This window comes from Myxine glutinosa, chromosome 1 (genome assembly GCF_964187855.1).
Source record: "Myxine glutinosa chromosome 1, kmMyxGlut1.1, whole genome shotgun sequence".
Taxonomy (NCBI): domain Eukaryota; kingdom Metazoa; phylum Chordata; class Myxini; order Myxiniformes; family Myxinidae; genus Myxine; species Myxine glutinosa.
The window spans coordinates 280,641,166-280,661,601 of NC_136261.1; the positions used below are offsets into that span (position 1 = coordinate 280,641,166).

Sequence of the window (20,436 nt, forward strand, 5' to 3'; positions counted from 1 at the left end):
TGAACAGGGTTAACCTCGACTCATTGAAGAAAATTTTGTAATTTGTTGTGCGATAAACATGGGACATGACGTATTAGTACGATTTTGCCGTGCAATCTTATTGGCCCATTTGGGCTGTTGAGGAAGGATCTTTGGGGCTGTCGAATATGGGAGTTAATTTCAACTAAGAGCGCAACAAGAAATGGAGTACAAATTGGTGGTAATAAAATATTTCAATACGAGGACCACATTGTGTAATATATACAGTGCCTAAACAAGGTCTACACCCCCTTTCAAAAAGTTCACCTTTTGTTGCCTTACAGCCCAGAATTAAATTGTATTAAATCAGAGTTTTTCCACCTTTTATTTACAAATCGTAACCCTTAATTTCCACGTGAAAAACAAATTCTACAAATTTCAGAAAATTAATTTAAAATACAAAATGAGAATATCATGGTTGGATAAGTGTCCACCCCCCTTATAATAGCAATTGTAAATTAGCTCAGGTGGAACCAATCACCTTCAAAAACACACACCAAGTTAATTGGCCTCCACCAATGTTAAATTGTAGTTATTCTGATTATTTCAGAATAAAATCAGTTGTTCCTGTAGGTTTCCTCTGCTGGGTAGTGCATTTCACGGTAAAGACTAAACCATGAGCACCAAAGAGCTTTTAAAATACTTCCGGAATAAGGTTGTGGAAAGGCACAGATCAGGGAATGAATATAAAAATATTTCAAAGTCCTTGAACATCCCTTGGAGCACAGTCAAGACAATCATTAAGACGTGGAAGGCATATGGTACCACCGAGACCCTGCCTAGATCAGGCCATCCCCCAAACTGGATGACCAAGCAAGGAGGGGACTGATCGGAGAGGCCACAAACAGGCCAATGGCAATTTTGAAAGCTACAGGCCTTTATGGCAAAGACTGGTCACTGTGTGCATGTGACAACAATATCCCAAGCACTCCACAAGTCTGGCCTGTAAGGTAGGGTGGCAAGAAGGAAGCCAATACTCAAAAAAGCCTACCTTGAGTCCTGTTTGAGGTATGCAAAAAACCACTAACCACTGAAGTCATGTGACAAAAAGTTTTGTGGTCTGACGAAACCAAGATGGAACGTTTTGGCATAAATGCAAAACGTTACGTTTGGCGCAAACCCAACACAGCACATCACCCAAAGAACACCATCCCTACTGTGAAGCATGGAGGTGGCAGCATCATGATATGGGGATGTTTCTCATCAGCAGGGACTGGGACACTTGTCAGGATAGAAGGGAAAATGGATGGAGCAAAATACAGAAAAAACCCAGAGGAAAACCTGCTGCCCTCTGTAAGAAAGCTGAAATTGGGACAGAAGTTCACCTTTCAGCATGACAACGACCCAAAGCAAACAGCCAATGCTACACTGGAGTGGCTAAGGAACAAAAATATAAATGTCCTTGAGTGGCCCAGCCAGAGCCCCGACCTAAATCCAATCGAAAATCTGTGGCATTATTTGAAGATTGCTGTCCGTCAACGCTCCCCACGCAACTTGGCTGAGCTTGAACAGTTTTGTACAGAATTGGAAAATATTGCCCAATGAAAGTGTGCAAAGTTGGTAGAGACCTAGATCCCAACAGACTCACAGGCCTAATTGCTGTCAAAGGTGCTTCTACCATGTATTAACTCAGGGGAGTGGACACTTATCCAACCAAGATATACAGTCACGTGAAAAAGTAAGTACACCCCATGTAAAGTTTTGACTTTTTCAACATATTTCAGCATACAGCTATTTGATCTTCATTTCAACAATATTGATAGATAAAGGTGATAAAATATAACAAATGTCATGAAACATTTACATTTTGTAGTCCTTTGTATAATTTAAATAAACAAATGCAAATTTCGCATGTGGAAAAAGTAAGTACACCCTTGGCTCTAATAGGTGGTATTGCCCCCTTTGGCAGAAACAACCTCAAGTAGGTGTTTCTTATAACTGTCTACCAGTCTCTGACATAGACTAGGAGAAATTTTTGCCCACTCCTCCATGCAGAATTCTTTCAGCTGTGCGATGTTGGAGGGGTTTCTTGCATGCACAGCTCGTTTCAAATCCCCCCCACAACATCTCGATGGGACTTAGATCCGGGCTTTGACTTAGCCATTCCAGAACCCTCCATTTCTTTCTTTTCAGCCATTCCTTGGTGGATTTACTGGTATGTTTAGGGTCATTGTCATGTTGCAATGTCCACCTTCGGTTGAGCTTCAACTTTCCGACAGATAGCCTCACATTATACTCAAGCACCCTCTGGTACAATGAAGAATTCATTGTGGATTCTATGATGGTGAGCTGCCCAGGCCCTGATGCAGCAAAGCTGCCCCAAACCATAATATTTCCACCACCATGCTTTACAGTTGGTATCAGGTTCTTGTGGTCAAATGCTGTCTTTGGTTTTCGCCAAACATGTCTTCTGGTACTGTGGCCAAATAGCTCTATCTTTGACTCATCTGTCCAGAGCACATTGTTCCAGAAGTGCTGGTCTTTGCCTAGGTGTTCATTGGCAAACTTTAGTCTTGCCCTGATGTTCTTTCTGGACAGCAAAGGTTTCGTCCTGGCACACCTCCCATGTAGATCAAATTTGTGCAGCCTCTTTCTAATGGTAGACTCGTGCACTTTGACATCAACAGTGGCAAGAGCTACATGTAGGTCCGGTGATGACATTCTGGGGTTCCTAGAGACTTCTTTCAGCATCTTGCGGTCTGGTCTCGGGCTGAACTTGCTGGGGCGGCCTGGCCTGAACAAGTTGCCAGTTGTTTGGGAATCTTCTCCACTTGTAGATGATCTTCCGGACAGTCGAATGATTGATTTCAAATTGTTTGGAGATCTTTTTAAATCCCTTCCCAGACTCGTAGGCATCTATAACCTTTTTTCTGAAGGCCTCGGAGAGCTCTTTTGATCTAGGCATGGTGACGCCGCACACTTCAACAACAAAGAGCAAACCAAACTAAATGTCTGAGGTTTAAATAAGACAGGTTCCTCCAAGGACCTCTCTAACGATGTTGTAATCATTTCCACCTGAGCTGGTGCACCTGATTCTAATTTTAGGTATTTGAAGTAGTGATAAATGTAGGGGTGTACTTACTTTTTCCACATGTGAAATTTTCGTTTATGTTTATTTAAATTATACAATGGACTACAAAATGTAAATGTTTCATGATATTTGTTATATTATATCACCTTTATCTATCAATATTGTTGAAATGAAGATCAAATAGCTGTATGCTGAAATATGTTGAAAAAGTCAAAACTTTACATGGGGTGTACTTACTTTTTCACAAGACTACTACTTTTGCATTTTTGATTAATTTTCTGAAATTTGTGGAATTAATTTTTCACTTGGAAGTTGTGGGTTACGATATGTAAATAAAAGTGGAAAAAGTCTATTTTAATTCCAAATTTCTCCACAGACTGGCCTGGTCCACCGGCCCTCGGAGTGGACCAGCACACCGGGCATTAGCCCGAACTGCCCTATAGTGAGTCCTGGAGCATGGCTTCACTGACCCAATATGCAAATCCTGTTCAAATTTCAAATAAATCAGATGAAAAGTGATGATTTTGTGACCTTGACATTTTAACCTAAAAAAAACACCTCGCTTTTGACTCGCGCTACCGGGTGGTTAGATTTTGTGAAGATCGGTGTAGAATTGTGACCTGTAGTTGTTTGACAAACAGACAGACATAAAAACAGACTCGACCAACCACTGTGCTTTTTATTTTGTATACATGGTGGAAGAGCTAGCACACTGAACGTATAAAGACTTAACAGACAAATACAGGACACAAAACACCTGTATGGAGAAGGAAACTCCAAGGAGGAAAAACTAGAAAATTAGGAGGGATTTGGGTGGAGATAATAAGGATAAACAAGCGTTACGCCTAGGTCCCCCATCGGTGAAGTGATGTGAGTTGACAAAGTGGAAGACGGAGAAAACATGCTATGATATGATATTTCGCTCACAAGGTTCAGACATACATGGAGGTGGCCATCTTGGATTTTGACGTGGCGACCAAATTTTCAATGGCGTTCTTCCTTATGCCGAGATACACCCACACACCAGATTAGAAGTTGGTACTTCGCTTATTTTTCAAGATATTCCGCTCACAAGGTTCAGACATACATGGCGGCGGCCATCTTGGATTTTGACGTGGCGACCCAATTTTCAATAGCCTTCTTCATTGTGCCTAGATACACCCAAACACCAGATTAGAAGTTGGTACTTTGCTTATTTTTTCAAGACATTTCACTCATAAAGTTCAGACATATATATGGTGGCGGCCATCTTGGATTTTGACGTGGCGACCCAATTTACAATAGCGTTCTTCCTTATGCCGAGATACACCCACACACCAAATTAGAAGTTGGTACTTCGCTTATTTTTCAAGATATTCATCTCACAAGGCTCAGACATACATGGCGGCGGCCATCTTGGATTTTGACGTGGCGACCCAATTTTAAACAGCCTTCTTGCTTGTGCCTAGATACACCCACACACCAGATCAGAAGTTGGTACTTCGCTTATTTTTCAAGATATTTCGCTCACAAGGTTCAGACATATATATGGTGGCGGCCATCTTGGATTGTGACGTGGCGACCCAATTTTCAATAGCCTTCTTCCTTATGCCGAGATACACCCACACACCAAATTAGAAGTTGGTACTTCGCTTATTTTTCAAGATATTCATCTCACAAGGTTCAGACATACATGGCGGCGGCCATCTTGGATTTTGACGTGGCGACCCAATTTTAAACAGCGTTCTTCCTTGTGCCTTGATACACCCAAACACCAGATTAGAAGTTGGTACTTCTAGTCAGGTTCACTGTGTATTTTCGTTGGTTTTTCTTGGAGATTTGCAAAACTATACTTTTTTGGAAACTTTATAGTATAACCAATCGGAAAAGTGATGTTTTCATTTGCATGGAAGGTTCCATGGCGGCCATCTTGGATTTTCAAAATGGCCGCGCTAAAAATTGATATTTCTCAATATCTTGGCTTCTAGATGACCTAGGGTCTTGATTTTAACAGCTAAACCTACATTTTCTGGGGCAAGAAATCCAATCGTACCAAGTAAAATAAGCTAAAATAATCATAGAGCCAAATATTATGTTGACGAATGTTTTATTCTGTAGTACAAAGAAGATAACCTGCATGGAGAGTTGTGAATTTCAGGAATAGGTATCCTCAAGCATTAATTTTAGGGCAACCTCTTGGATGCTATGTACCTGGACTTCAGCTAAAAATCAGCTTGAATATCATGGCGTAGGAGAACACATCAGATCAAGTATTTATATAGGGACTAATCGATTACAGCGTCTCTGACAATAAACACGTTTACACATCGTCATCACTCTCATCAGACATCACATCGTGGGAGTCCTCATCGTTCTGGCACTGGGTGCTGCACTGACAGAGGTCTGTGTATGTTAAGTTCTTTGATCTGCAAGAACATCTGGAAGATGAACAGTCTGCCTTGCATTGACATCTAACCATCTCGATGATGGCCTTGGGGGCTGGGAGGACCTCAGTTGTGGTGGGCTTGACCTGACCATCTGTGTCCTTGTAGAAGCCACTTTTCAGTGGATCCAGGAACTCCTGCTCAGGGATACTTGCCTGACCCCATACTCTGGCCTGGATGTGGACTCTGAGGATGTGCTGCTTGAGAGCCCCAAGGGTAGGAGGAAGTTTGTCACTTTCTGCCATGTGCTTAGAGAAGAGATGCCATCGTAGCTCTGGGATCGCCTCGATGTGAATGCCCTTTGGTGAGTATGCAGCACATACAAATGTAGATAATGTAGAGAGCATATCTTGTCACCTCAGTGGCATCTTCTAGCATCTGCAGAGCCTTGATGACATTTGATGTAGACTTGCAGCCATGTTGCCTTGCCTATTCTAGAGAATCTCCCAGTATTGTCTGCCCCCGTGAATGCATGGAAGGCGGGCAAAGCCTTCGCTCTTTCGGGACCTAGAGCTGTCCATATTGGCTCTACTTGGACAACTCCAGATGTCATCGAAATTGATGTGTTTCTCAGCAAGAGGTCATAATTTGCTATGACCAGCACTAGTACGTCTGTGTCTGGAGAGAAGAACATCAACTCTGCATCACGTGGGTTCCGATGTGATGCCAGCACTGCCTGTTGGATCATCAGTGTGTCTGCTTCTTCGTGCACTGTGCATTGAGAAGACCCATCAGCATTTTGCTTCGTGTATCATGGTGCACAGTCAGTGCCAGTCCCAGAACTTGGGGGTTTTCTCTTGCATGTTGTGGCCTGAATGTTGCAGAATCACTGCTTGGATTGTACTTCACCTGTCTGGTGGACTTGAATCCATACATGATGTTTTGGCTCAATGTGAGTGCCGTTCTGTCAACAACACTGGTCTTCGCTTCGGTCTCCAGCTCATCCATGGGCCCCACCATGATCCAGCGGATCATGGTGTATAGTTCAGCTGGAACATCATCGATGTTGCTAGACACTGGTATGGCACATTCTGGCTTGTCCTTCTTTGTGAAGTCTGCAATGCTCTTGCGTATCGCATGTGCTGATTTGTAGATGGCCTTCATGTTCTTCACGTCATCCTCTTCACTTGTGATAGCAGCATGGACCATGTCTTCCTCACATGCGTCTGGAGAGTAGAGGACGGCTGATTTCCTTCGATTCTTCTGTAGAACAGACTTAACGGTGGGCAGCTCAGTGAGGATCATTTCCTTCAGCCAGCGTCTAGTGAATGCAGGGTAATGGTGGTCAAGGCCTTCTGCACCAAGCATGTTGACATAGGTGGTTTCAATATCGTCCATTGAGAGGTAAGCTTGGTTTTGAGTTTGAAAATCGATGAGGTTGATCAGCTCAATCAGACTTGCCCTTTGCAGCAAGTGCTCTTTGTCTGTACTTCTGGTAGTTTCATCTCGCACAACGTGGAACACATGTCTTGTCCAACATGGCTTGTGGTACCTCACGTCTATTGCGTGTGCATCAGTGGGTGAGATAGATGTGTTCAGCCTTGTTTTCAATGATGCATCGTCAGACATCTCCACAGCTTTTCTCAGTTGTTTACCAGCATTTTCAGTCCGAACTGTGAACAACTGCTGGTCATCATCCGTCTGACAGAAGAAGCACTGGTCCTTATCCAGTGGCACAGTGCAGGACCGTGTAAACGGCAATGAACATAATGAAGAACCAGAAGTTGGTGGACCTTTTTTTTTTTTTTTTTTTGTATACTGAATCGAGGCTCGTGAAAGCTGACATTTACTTCACAAACAAATCAACCAGACAAACAAAATATATAAAAAGAGGGAGCGGAAGACAAGAGAATGGGAAGCACACAAACACTTGAGAGCACACAACATTTGAGAGCAGGGAGATGTGTGGGAGGGAGAGGGCTTGGGGGGAGGAGGCGTGGGAAGGGGTGGGGGCGTGGGGGGTGGGAGAAGTATAAAACACAAGGACACCAAGGACTTCCAGGTCAGAAGTTGGTATTTCAAAAAGTGGAATTGGGGTGAAATTATCGGGGATAGAAAAGATCAAGGTTTTGGATGGGGGAAGATAAGAGATGGTGGTGAACAGCTGTTTTAAAGACCTGGAGGGTGGAGTGGGATTGAAGAGAGTGAGGGAGTTTGTTCCAGAGGCGGGAGAAAAGAGGAATGAAGGAGCGAAGGTGAGCAGAGAGTCTTGATTTTGGCAGTTTAACCATAAGAGGGTTGCAGGCAGATCTTGTGCGACCTGTAGGAATATTAGTGTGCATCAGCACTAATGACTGACTGCACACCTGACTGCACACCAAACAGCACACCTGACTCATCCATCTCTGTGCTTCCTCTCTTCTGGCCACGTTTCTTTGGAATATATGACCCATTAGACAGTTCATGATCTCTGCGGTCCCTTGCACGTTGTATCAGTTCTGTGTTTGTTGCACTGGCGTAGCAAGTGCGGTGCCAAACAGCCTTCTCTTGGCACAGTGTTTCTTTTGTGCTGTCTTTCAGTCGTATTTGCACTTGAACAAAGTTGCCATCTTTCAAGCTGGCTCTCTCTCTTATCACCCCCAAGAGATGATTGTAGGAGTCTATTCTGGGGTGTAATACCAAGGCTCCTTTCCCAGTATCACCAGACTGGCACAGCAAGCATAGCTCCCAGTTCATGGATTCCTCACACACGTGTTGACCAAGCTCACATACCTCACTCATGATGGATTAGGACCTGCAAATACACAAAATCAAAACTACAGCTAGAAGGGTCATATGCAAATTAGAAGAGTCGCGAAATTCTTCCACGAGAATCTAAATGGATTCTCGCGCAGTGTCGCGAACTTCTAGGCCTGGTACCAGATATTCTGCCACTTGTTTCATTGATTTATTTGCTAGCTGTACCATTACATGGGTCTCAACAAATGTATATATTCATTACTGTGTGGGAGCATGAACCTACGCCAAAGACCAATGTCAGGCATAGGACCACGTGGCTAAACTTGTGACAATCCAAAATGCCACAATTATTGACAATGGGCAAAACATACAGTACTCTGGTCCTCGCTGGACCAGTTGCAACGGTAGTTGTCACTACACTCACTAGGTGGCACTGCAATCACATTACTGCACATCTTATGATTAGTGTGGAGTTTATAATAGGACCAGGCATTATAATAGTGATGTAACAAGTGTAATGGTCTAATGGACAGTGGAAACACGATACATGTATATCAAACTATGGAAAAAATAGTAGGACAAAAGGCATAACTGACCGTAACTGGTCTAGGGATGGGTATATGCCATTTTACTTGGTACGATTGGATTCCTTGCCCCTGAAAATGTAGGTTTAGCTGTTAAAATCAAGACCCTAGGTATTCTAGAAGCCGAGCTATTGAGAAATATCAATTTTTAGCGCGGCCATTTTGAAAATCCAAGATGGCGGCCATGGAACCTTCCGTGCAAATGAAAACATCACTTTTCCGATTAGTTGTACAATAAACTTTCCAGAAATGTATAGTTTTGCAAATCTCCAAAGAAAACCAACGAACTTAACAATCTGAACATAGTGAACCTGACTATTCGCTTATTTTTCGAGATATTTCGCTCACAAGGTTCAGACATATATATGGTGGCGGCCATCTTGGATTTTGACGTGGCGACCCAATTTTCAATAGCGTTTTTCCTTATGCCGAGATACACCCACACACCAAATTAGAAGTTGGTACTTCACTTATTTTTCAAGATATTCATCTCAAGGTTCAGACATACATGGCATCAGACATACATGGCGGCGGCCATCTTGGATTTTGACGTGGGTTGCACCCACACACCAAATTCGAAAGCGGTCCTTCGCTTACGCACACCCGCACACACGCACGCAAACACGCACAGACGGACGGACTGACACACGGACGGAGGGGAAAACCATAGTCCCCCTTTCGCTCCGCTGTGCGACGGGGGACAAAAAAGATCATGGTTTTGGATTGGAGAAGATCTGAGATGGTGGTGAACAGCTGTCTTGAAGAACTGGAGGGAAAATGAGATTGAAGAAAATTTGGAAGTTGATTCCACGGGTGAGAAAAAGGACGAACAAATGAGTGGAGGTAAGCAGTGATCCTGAATTTAGATATTTTTTTACCAGAAGGGGGTTTATGGTGGACCGTGTGCCTTGCAGAAACCTGGGATGGAGGGAGGGTGGAGAGGGGAGGGGGGTTTGGGAGGAGTGGCGGAAGTTAGGGAGAGGGGTGGGAGATAAAGCACGGAAAGGGCAGAGGGTGCAAGACCAGAAAAGAGGCGGTCGAAGACCGAGAGACCACCATCCTATCTGTGATGGTGAAGTGACATAGACTCAGCTTCATCCCAGGAGATTCCAATAATCTTGAAGGCCTTGGTTTCCACAGTGTCAAGCTGAGCAAGATGTGAGGCAGGATCATCAGCCTATAGGGGAGAGCAGTACTCCATCAAGCTGTGGATGAAGGCCTTGTAGGTGGATAGGAGTTCAAGTGCGTCAACGAAGGACTTTGTAAGACGGAGGATGCCCAGACGGTGGCTAGCTTTGGAGGCCAACGTTGAAATGTAGTTTGCCCAAGAAAGATTGTGGCTGAAAGTGAGACCCAGGAATTTTAGACACTGAGCCTCCTCAAGAGTATTGTTAAGAAATTAGATATGAGGGGGCTCTATTTCTCCATATTTCTCGCACCGACAAGACCAACCTTTATTACCGGGTGCCGCAATCTTTAAAATGCTGTGCATTGTGGTATATCTTATGTAACATTGAATGTACATTTTTGGTTATGAATAACAATTATTTTGATAGAATTAAAATTGTTCAGTTACAATACATTGTTTGCTTTTAAAATCTTTCATCTAAACTTTAAAAAATAGACACTGCCATGGCAGCAAAAACTAGAACGGCACTCTTCGACGTCACCTGATATGCCTCCACCCACATTATTAAATCTTTACAATACCTGCACCAAATTCGATTTAAATCCATTCAGCTGTTCTCAAGTTATCACATTTCTACCTGACATGACCTCTGACCTTTAGCCTCTTCACCTCAAAATTTCATCAGTTGATGTTTACATCATTATACATACCTGTACCAAGTTTGAATTAGATCACTTCAGCCATACTCAAGTTATAGACATATTACAGACTTTGACCGTTGACCTCTTGACCCCAAAATCTAATCAGTTCATCTTAACATCATTCTACATAACTGTACCAAATTTGGTCAGAATCCCATCACTGGTTCACAAGTTACCACGGTACCAGGATTTTTACCTAACATGACCTCTGACCTTTGGCATTTGACCTCGTGACCCCAAAAATTTAATCAGTTCATCTTTATCTCGTCATACATACATGCACCAAGTTTGACTAAAAACCCTAGAGCCATTCTCAAGTTATCGCGGTAACGAAAACCTATCACGGACGGACGGACAAACTGAAAACAATGCGTCAGGCGACTTCGACGGCGGAGGCATAAAAAGGCTTGGGGATTAACACGTGCATTGCAGCACAATCGATTGGTTGAGAATTACTTCAAGTCTCCAGTGAGCCATTAGCTTATGAGTGACGAACAAGCTTTTTTTTTTTTTTTTTTTTTTTTGTATACAAGATCTTACAGTGCTAATCTGATCGATATATAGTAACATATCACTCAGTAAGAGTTAGGTACCTTCCACATGCCAGGTCGTTCGTCATACTGTTTTTCATCGTTAGAAGTCATCCATTATGCTGATATTAAACACCATCCAAAATGGCTCTGTCATGGATTGGCAAAAACCTGCTTTTGAGTTAACTAAATTTCCAGTCCTGAGCTGGAGTTTATTTTTGGGTTGCGAGTTATACATACAAACTGGTATATTCCTGAGAATTTTATCCTGAGAATATACACGGTAGTGGATTATACACCAGTGATTACGGTGTTTATGCAAAGTCAGGAAAGTCTACACTAATCTTCGATAAAATAATATTTTTTGCCCCAATGAAAAGAAATGATAGCTTTCTGTATAAGGAAGTGATGGTTCTCTTCAATCTTTTGTGGTATATAATACCCATTCCTCAATTGCAAGTTTGTCCTTCGCCCACAAAAGTTTCCTGAACTGCCTCCACTTAGTGTAATTTTCCAGGAACGAGGCCTGAACGATCGAAAAAAACAGATCGGCAGATGTGTTAGAACAATACAATTTAGTTTATGTTGGACTAGGAGTGTGACAACAATACCTAATTTTTGACATGGTGTCTATCTCTCACATCATCACGTGCAGTCATGTCACGTACTCAGACACAAAATATTCCTTAATGAAAACGTAGTAAAGGTAAACACCATTAAGTTTGCTTTAATCTTCTGCCAAGTTAATGGAGATGTGTAACTTTCTTCTGGTTCTAGCATGGAGGAGTTCAAAACTTCAAGAAGAGTCTGTGATGCAACTATTATTCCATAATTTCCTGGAAGCCGGGTTGGTTTACCAACCTTTTCACCTCAAAGCTGAGGAGTTTTCAAAGGCCATCCATGAAAATGAAATTTGTCGAACACCGTGTGATTGTTTGCATGGCTAGCACGTTAGTGAACGCCCTCATTATCACAGAATTAGGGCCAACAGAATGGTGTAGACCTAGAGGTACGCACAAGCACTTCTAAGCTGTCTAGCTTGAGTTTGAATCCCAACCCAGTTAGAAACTGTCATCCCAGTGTTTCACAGGCAGGGTGATTCATCAATGTGGGTGCCGGGTGCCGTCCCTCGGATGGACATGAAATGGGCGTCCCATTTGCCAGCATTTGTTGGTGGATGTTAAATATCCCATGGTGTCCTTCGTGAAGAGTAGGCAAACTACCGCCAGCACCACAGCAAAAGTCCAAATTCCTACCCTACCATGACCAGCAGACGAGATTGCATCAACAGCACAGACATGCCCTCAACCAATTATCCTACCATGCAGCCTTCTGCTGTACACGAATGAAGAAGAAGAATCAGATTTGCATAGCTTAGTTGACAATATAATGCATTCAATCATGAGGTTAAACAGTACAACCAAGATTTGCAAGTGGAAACACTGACAGCACCTTTAAGGAGGAAACGATGAGTTGTGAGAAGAAGCTGATGAGAGATGCGCAGTTTTGGGGGCGGTTGAAGGCCCAGAGTCGCTGGGAAAATTGGAGGAAGGGGCATGGAAACAGTCTCTGTCCACTCCTGTTCTTTTCTTTTTCCTCGCTTGTCCACTGCCAGAGTGAAGGCACATATTGAGGTAAATAAAGATTTGAGCTTGCATCGCGCAAGCTTTTTTATTTTGTTAGTTGTGACACAGCTACAGCATGTAAAACAGTTTCACAACAATTGATTTGAAGACATGTTTAAAAGGATTGGATCACAGCATTATGAGCAAGTCATAAAATCCAAAGAGGTCACTACAAGAAAAGGACTATATATCAGAGCATCCAAGCAACATAGGTGTGAGAAACACTGGGATGCACACTGCTGTTCTACCTTTGCATTTATGCAGGCATTTCTGCTCTCTGAAATTATGATGCATTAGCACGTGGTCTGCTATTTGAACATGAAGAAATACTTTTGCTGGTGAAGGCTCGTATCGATGGACAGGCAGAACAATTGACGGAATAATGAGGACATTGTTCGAAGTATGTTAACCACCGTGGGAAGCAAGGAGACTGATGTTTGAGGGGTTAAACCTTCGTCGGAGCAAAGGAGGGCAACACCCTTTCTATCATTCACAAGGAGGAATTGTCTCAGTATATGGTCATCTTCAAAGGATGTACAGAGGTCTATGATGGCCCACAGGGTTATGCAGCAACAAAACTGCCCATCATGTCCTTTGATTAAGGGTGTGTATTTATATATATATATATATATATATATACACAAAGTGCATTCAGAAAGTAATCAGACCCCTTCACTTTTTTCACATTTTGTTATGTTGCGGCCTTATGCTGAAATCGTATAAATTCATTTTTTCCTCATCAATCCACACTCAATACCCCATAATGACAAAGAGAAAACAGGATTTTAGAAAGTTTTGCAAATATTTTAAAAAGAAAAAACTGAAATATCACATTGACATAAGTATTCATACCCTTTGCTATGACACTTGAAATTTAGCTCAGGTGCCTCCCATTTCTCTTGATCATCTTTGAGATGATTCTACACCTTGATTGGAGTCCACCTGTGGTAAATTCAATCGATTGGACATGATTTGGAAAGGCACACACCTGTCTATATAAGGTCTCACAGCTGACAATGCATATCAGAGCAAAAACCAACCTTGAGGTCGAAGGAACTGCCTGCAGAGCTCAGAGACAGGATTGTGTCGAGGCACAGATCTGGGGAAGCCTACACAAAAAAATTTCTGCTGCATTGAAGGTTCCCAAGAGCACAGTGGCCTCCATAATTCTTAAATGGAAGAAGTTTAGAACAACCAGGACTCTTCCTAGAGCTGGCCGCCCGGCCAAACTGAGCAATCGGGGGAGAAGGGCCTTGGTAAGAGAGGTGACCAAGAACCCGATGGTCACTGTGGCTCAGCCCCAGAGATCCTGTGTGGAGATGGGAGAAACTTCCAGAAGGACAACCATCACTGCAACACTACATTTTTGATGAACCCACTCAGCGCACATTGTACATTGAATGGAGTTCACTCCGACACCCTTCCTGTACACAGCACACGGCCACTTCCCAGTTCTTTCCACCTCACCACATGCTTTACCACTTGCCATCACCTACGTCTTTCCGATATTCACCCTCAGACCTTTTGCCTCCATACATTCCTTCCACTTGTTCATGTTCTCCTTCCGTCCATCAAGTCTCTCCCCAATCAACACCAGATCATCTGCATACAACAACTCCCACGGTAAACCCTCCTTTACATTCCGAGCCAGCACCTCCATCACAGCTACAAATAGTAGTCGACTTAGTACCGACCCCTGATGCACTCCCACCTTCACCTCAAACTCACCACTGTTCCCATCCTTCATCCTTACAGCTGTGCGTGCTCTCTCGTACATTGCCATCACTACTCTGATCAACCATTCCTCCACTCCTAACTTCCTCAATGCCCATGTCACTACTTCACGTGAAACCCTATCGAATGCTTTCTCCAGATCAACAAACCCAAGAAACAACTTCTTCCTCTTCTCCATGTACTTCTCCTGCAACTGCCTCACAGTAAAGAGCGCGTCTGTCATTCCTCTTCCTGGCATAAATCCAAACTGCATTTCGACGATCTTCACTTTCATCCTTATCCTCCTCTCCAACACCCTTTCCAATACCTTCATTCCATGCTCCAATAACTTTATCGCTCGATACGAGCCACAGTCAAGAGGGTCACCTTTCCCCTTGTATGGAGGGACGAGGGTACTCAGTTCCCAATCCACTGGAATGCGGCCCTCTTTCACCACTAGATTACAGATCTCTGTCATTCTCATCACACCCCAACTTCCCACTGCCTTCAACATATCTCCCACAACTCCCGTCGGCCCTCCCGCTTTTCTACTCTTCATTGCATTTATTGCTTCCTCAACTTCCTTCTCAGTTATCTTCTCTGCCGGTCCTAAAACTGGGTTACTCTCTATTTTGCTATCCCATTCATTCTCTGCATTCAACAGCATTTCCATATATCTCTTCCATCTTCCTTTAATTCCATCTGGGTCCACAACGATTTGTCCCACTTCATCCTTCAAGCAACTCACCCCCATCACATCACACCTCTTTCGCTATCTGCTTTGCAATCCTGAATACCGCTCTCTGACCCTCTTCCAAATCCAAGCGTTCTCTGAACATTTTCCTATATGCCTCCTGTGCTTTTGCTACCTCTTTCTTTGCAGCCTTCTTCGCTGCCTTATGACGTTCATTCTCTGCCTCTTCTGCCCCCGTACCCTCCGCTTTCTGCCACTCCTTGAACTTCTTCCTCTTCTCGTCAATCCTCTTTCCAACTTCATCACCCCACCACCATGTTTCCGAGTGCCTCGGTGGTCCTTTTGTCCATCCACATATCTCACCAACAGCTCCCAACAGACTATCTTTCATTGACATCCAACCACTTTCAAGCTCAACCACATCATCCTCTGCCATACTCAGCCTCTCTTTTAATGCCTCCCTCACTGTCTTCTCTTTCAACCCTCATGTCTGGTCCTGGTTATTGTCTCCCCTCGTTCGACAAGCCTGAATCCAAGCCTGGTGGTGGAGTTGCAGTTTACATCTAGAACTCCATTTCTCTCTGTCTGTGCACTGTTCTTACCCCTCCAAACCCACAGGAATACCTTTGGCTGTGCTTTCCCCTCTGCTCCAACGTCTTCTCTGTCTTTGTGTTGTACCATACTCCTAAATGTGATGCCTCCATTTACATACCTCTCTCAGCTGATGTAGACAATCCCAACGTTCTCTTACTCATTATGTGGTGGTTTGAATTGTCAACATGTCAATTGGCTGGGTGTTGGTACCTCTCTTACCAACAATGGCAGTGCAGCAAAGTATTTATGTGACTCCATGGGCTTAACTAGATCTGTGAACTCTCTGACCTGGATTTCTGCCAATGGCAAATCCTCCTTATGGACTTGGTAATAACCAACTTTTCTGCTAATGTCCCCTGTTCTTCCACTCCTCCAATTGTTTTGTCTGATGGTGAGAGTCAACATCTGGCAATCTCAAGATTGAACTTTCAAACTAGTTTCTTTCCTCTAAAACATGGTGGTGCCTTGTACAGGCTGTCTCTGGAGTAATCCCCCCCCCCCCCCCCCCACACCTTCACTCACTTCAAATGGCACTACAGCTGACTTTGCTTGTGAGAGGGCCGGATGCCTCAATTCTAAGGTTACTTCCAAATCTCGTGTCTCCAACCCGTTGCTCTCTTTACCCACCCTACCCAGTTGTATCAACTGCTCCTGGACTCTGTGTCTTCTCCCTTGGACATGCAGCTTCTGCTCTCCCAACAATGATCCTATCATCTCCTCTCCCTTTCAAGACTGGAGTGCCCCAAAACAGTGTCTTGGGCAGAGTCCTGTTCCTAATCTTTTTCAACAATTTTTTAAACTCTGGAAATCCTCTACCTCTTTGGCGATGACTTGACCATCTGCCATAACATCCCTCATCCTTCAGAAAGGCAGGCTACAACCTCTTCCCTCTTCAGACCTTGATAGAATCACCAGCTGGTCAACACTTGGAATATGTCTTTCAATACTGACAAACCTCACACTCACTCTGTCTATCCTGAAGGACCGTCTGGTAAACCCTTCCATCTACTTCCTTGACAAACCTCAAGAAGTTCAGTCACTGAAACTTTTGGTCCTCAGTATCAGCCATGATCTTCCTTGGGAAAATCACATATCTAAGTTGACTTCCAAAGTTAGTCGCCGACTGGTCATCCTCCATCGTGCGAAGTCTTTCCTGGGAACATCTGAACTTTTATCCACCTACAAAGCCTTCACCCACAGCTTGATGGAGGACTTTGCACCATTGTGCAAGCTTGATTAGCCTAATGGCCTCCTCCTGCATTGAAGTTCCTTGTAAGGGAACTCATATTTATTTCCATTGGCATTATGTTGCCATTTGCTCCAGCTCATGCACAACAGCTGTGGGATTCCCCCTTGACCGAATATTTACAGGCCTGCTTTTCTGATGTTGCATTTCACACAAGTTGCAACATGTCGCAAGGAACCAAGCTATTTCTCCAAGAGCACAATGATCTTGAATTGCTGAAAACCACTTGATAAAGCATGTGCATATCCTCTTACCATGATGGTGTGTTATTCAACCAAATGAGAAGGAAAGTAATTAGCTAACCAATAAATATTTTTTATTACCTTCTGCTGTAGTTCCATGTTCATTGATCAGTTCAGCCTTTGGTTCTATTTTGAAAGACAAGTCTAAGCATTATGTGACAAATATTTTTATATTCTTACCAACAGCTTGAGTCTCACTGAGCACCTCGGTGCGGATTATCTCCTCCACTACATCCTCCAGCGTTACGATCCCCAACACCTCGTAAAATGGATCTCCTTCGCCCTCGCTGTTAACCCTCTGCACCACAGCCAGCTGTGAACGACCTGAAAACACAATTCTCCACTGACTTTCATACGAGAAAACCCTTTTCTGCAATGTCCATGATCATTCTCAAATCCCACATATACGAAAGTGTCAATCAGCATACATTTGTTTACCCATTACTTTATGCTGCTGCCACATCAAATGCAAATGAATCCTGCCTGACCCCCATCTCTTCTGTCCCCCACCCCCAGTCCAATGTGATATCCACAGCCACACCCACATTCTCAATCTCAATAGCCACAACCCACCCTCCCCCCCCCCCCCCCCCCCCTCCAGTGTCATCCGATCTCATACCTCGCTTGAATTCATCCAGCATGGCATCTAGGCGAGTATCGGAGAAGACAAAGTGGAGTGAACGGCCATAGAACCTGGTGAAGCTACGCAATGGAGTGCAGTCTGCAGGGTCCAAACACTCAAGGTCGCACACGCAGAGAAGCTCCACCACATTACCTCTCTCTTCCTCATAGACAGGAACACGGGAATAGCCACTCCGCATGACTTCAGACATGGTCTGCACACACCAGCCAGCTGTGACCAATATTAAGCTTCTTAAGCCACCACCATCAGCAGCAGACCACCACCCTAAACCAACACCATTGACTGGCAGCCACTACAGGCTAACATCAAAATCGGTGTTCTCAAAAAGCTTGTAGCCAGTGACTTATATACACCTACCGAATAAGGAATTGTGAGCTGTCTCGGCTGAAGTTAAAGAAAGAAAAACTAGACATAATTTGACATCACGATGTTGACTGATATGCCCCCGCCAACATCAAGTCTTTGCTTACTCTTACTTTGACCTAAAACCTCAAAACCATTTGACCTCAATATCTAATCTGTACATATCATGGTACATGTACTTAGTTTTGTTAAAATCCCATATTCAATGGTATCATAACAGGAGTTTTAATGTGACCTCTGACCCTTGATCTTTTAGTAACAAATCATCTATCATAGATGGATGCACTGATGGGGGTTTATACATACTTCTAACAAAGTTTGATTTAAATCCCTTCTCAAGTATCAAATTTTTACCTAACATGACCTCTGACCTCTTGACTCCATAATCTAATCAGTTTATCTTTACATCATTATAAACACTTTTACCAAGTTTGGCTTAGATCCCTACAGTCGTTCTTAAGTTATTGCGGTAACGAAAACCTATCACGGATGCACGGACAGCCTGAAAACATAATGCCTCCAGCGACTTCGTCAGTTGAGATTTTACCTTTTGCTTGGATGTTTTTTAAAAATCAACTGTGAACTAGATGTGTTTTTTTTTTTTCTGTTAAAACTTTTAAACATGCTTTTGATAAGATTCTCATGATTGATCAAACTGATCGTTGGAATCCTGTCGGCATAAAAACAAGTATTTCTGGTTTTCATGTGGATCACATGCCGCTTGCATGCCATTATATCAAGTTGTCCACCAGATTGTGCAGTGCAACACTGTTCCATGCTTGTGTTACTTCTTGCTGATGCTTATGAACTTTCTGATCTTGCTGATGTTTACAAATAAAGTAACGGTAAGGTGGAGTGAACTAGACAAGAAAGTTTAGAGGAAGCTTTCACGTCAAATAAACACGAGCAAGTAGGAATGGAGATGGCAAAACATATTTTCAAGTTTGGTCAACAATTATTTACTGTCAAACAGTACTACTTATTAAAACCAAGAAAAACTGAAAGCCTAACTGTGAAATATACAAGCAATATTTTTATATTGATAAACTGCAGAGACTGATTAAATCCTCCACTTACAATCAATGAATGGATTTAAAGCAAACGAGCTAACAAGACCTTAGACTAATATAACACAAACTTTTAATCTGTTAGTAAAAGGAAAAGAGTCCGTCCGTGTGCGTGTCCGACCGTCCTTCACGCTTTATTCCAAAAGTTTCCTGTTGCCGTAGAATAATAACAAGTAAACGAAAAAACATGTTTTAGGGCTACACACTTTTACTTAAAAAAAAAAAGTTTTAAACCTATTAAAAAAAACAAAAACATTTTTTAAATTAAAATTTGATAGATGAAAATGTACCAGAAAAGAGGAGGGCCAAATTTCAGCTGTCTAGGACATATGGAACCTAGAAAACGAACGGCTCAATGATTTGAAACGGAAAAAACAAAGTTCAGATGAAGTAAAACAAGCATTCTGAGTATTGCGCTGCAATACATGTCCACTACCAAAGTTCAAAGTGCCATAACTTTGTCAAAAATGATCGAATATGCAAATTTATGCACGGTTGATGCTGGTTTTCAAACTTGATCTGAGGTATGCTGAGACATGTGTGTCACGCCTCGCCTTGTTGATAAGCCCGCAAGGTCGCTCCGTGGAGCGGCCTGCACGTATTGCACTGTGTGAATTATATAAATTATTACCAACTCACGGTCTGAGGTACTAGCGATTCAAGAGATATCCTTTTTTTTATTTTTTATTTTCGTTTAATTAACGATATCTGCCAAACCACGTGCCCTATCGCAAATTCCAAAAGGACATTTTAGTGCTGAACAGATCTGTTAAGTTTCCCCTCGATTGGATCAAAAATGAGGGAGGAGCTCGGTTTTAAAGGTTCATGCTTAAAGACGTCATAACTCTGAAACCATGTGACGCATGACGTCATGCTCGCTGACTTTTTTGTTCGTCACGGGTATGCGATCCTGCCTGAAAAGTTTGGCCTCGATCTGTTCAGCCGTTGCAGAGAAAAAGGGGTTTTCATCTTTCCACGAAAAACAATATGGCGACCGAACCACGTGACCTGTGACGTCATAATTACGATTAAAATATTCTACAGACCGAGTCCATCATATGGTGAAAATTTTATCTCAATCGGTCCTATTATTGCAGAGAAATTGGTTTTTAAAGGAAATTAAAACTTAAAATGGCACTGAGTTAAGGATCATC

The 20,436-nt window shown here is 43.0% G+C and overlaps 2 protein-coding genes across 4 annotated transcripts in view; both read right to left on the minus strand.

Moving 5' to 3' along the window:
- The window catches only part of LOC137438218 (metal transporter CNNM4), a 58,964-nt gene that overhangs the window by 19,181 nt on the left and 19,347 nt on the right, over window positions 1-20,436 (minus strand). For all 3 annotated transcript variants that reach the window (XM_078766560.1, XM_078766556.1, XM_078766567.1), the window contains exons 7-9: window positions 17,829-18,045; window positions 17,390-17,533; window positions 12,548-12,703 (exon numbers count right to left, since the gene is read on the minus strand). In XM_078766560.1, the coding sequence (XP_078622686.1) occupies window positions 12,548-12,703; window positions 17,390-17,533; window positions 17,829-18,045 (517 nt within the window). The remainder of the gene's footprint in view (window positions 1-12,547; window positions 12,704-17,389; window positions 17,534-17,828; window positions 18,046-20,436) is intronic.
- LOC137419428 (uncharacterized) lies at window positions 5,801-7,820 on the minus strand. Its single transcript, XM_068105487.2, has 2 exons — window positions 7,803-7,820; window positions 5,801-7,205 (listed from the first exon to the last, which is right to left on the minus strand). The coding sequence occupies exons 1-2, from the start codon at window positions 7,813-7,815 to the stop codon at window positions 6,160-6,162; spliced, it is 1,059 nt and encodes a 352-aa protein (XP_067961588.1). The 5' UTR covers window positions 7,816-7,820; the 3' UTR covers window positions 5,801-6,159.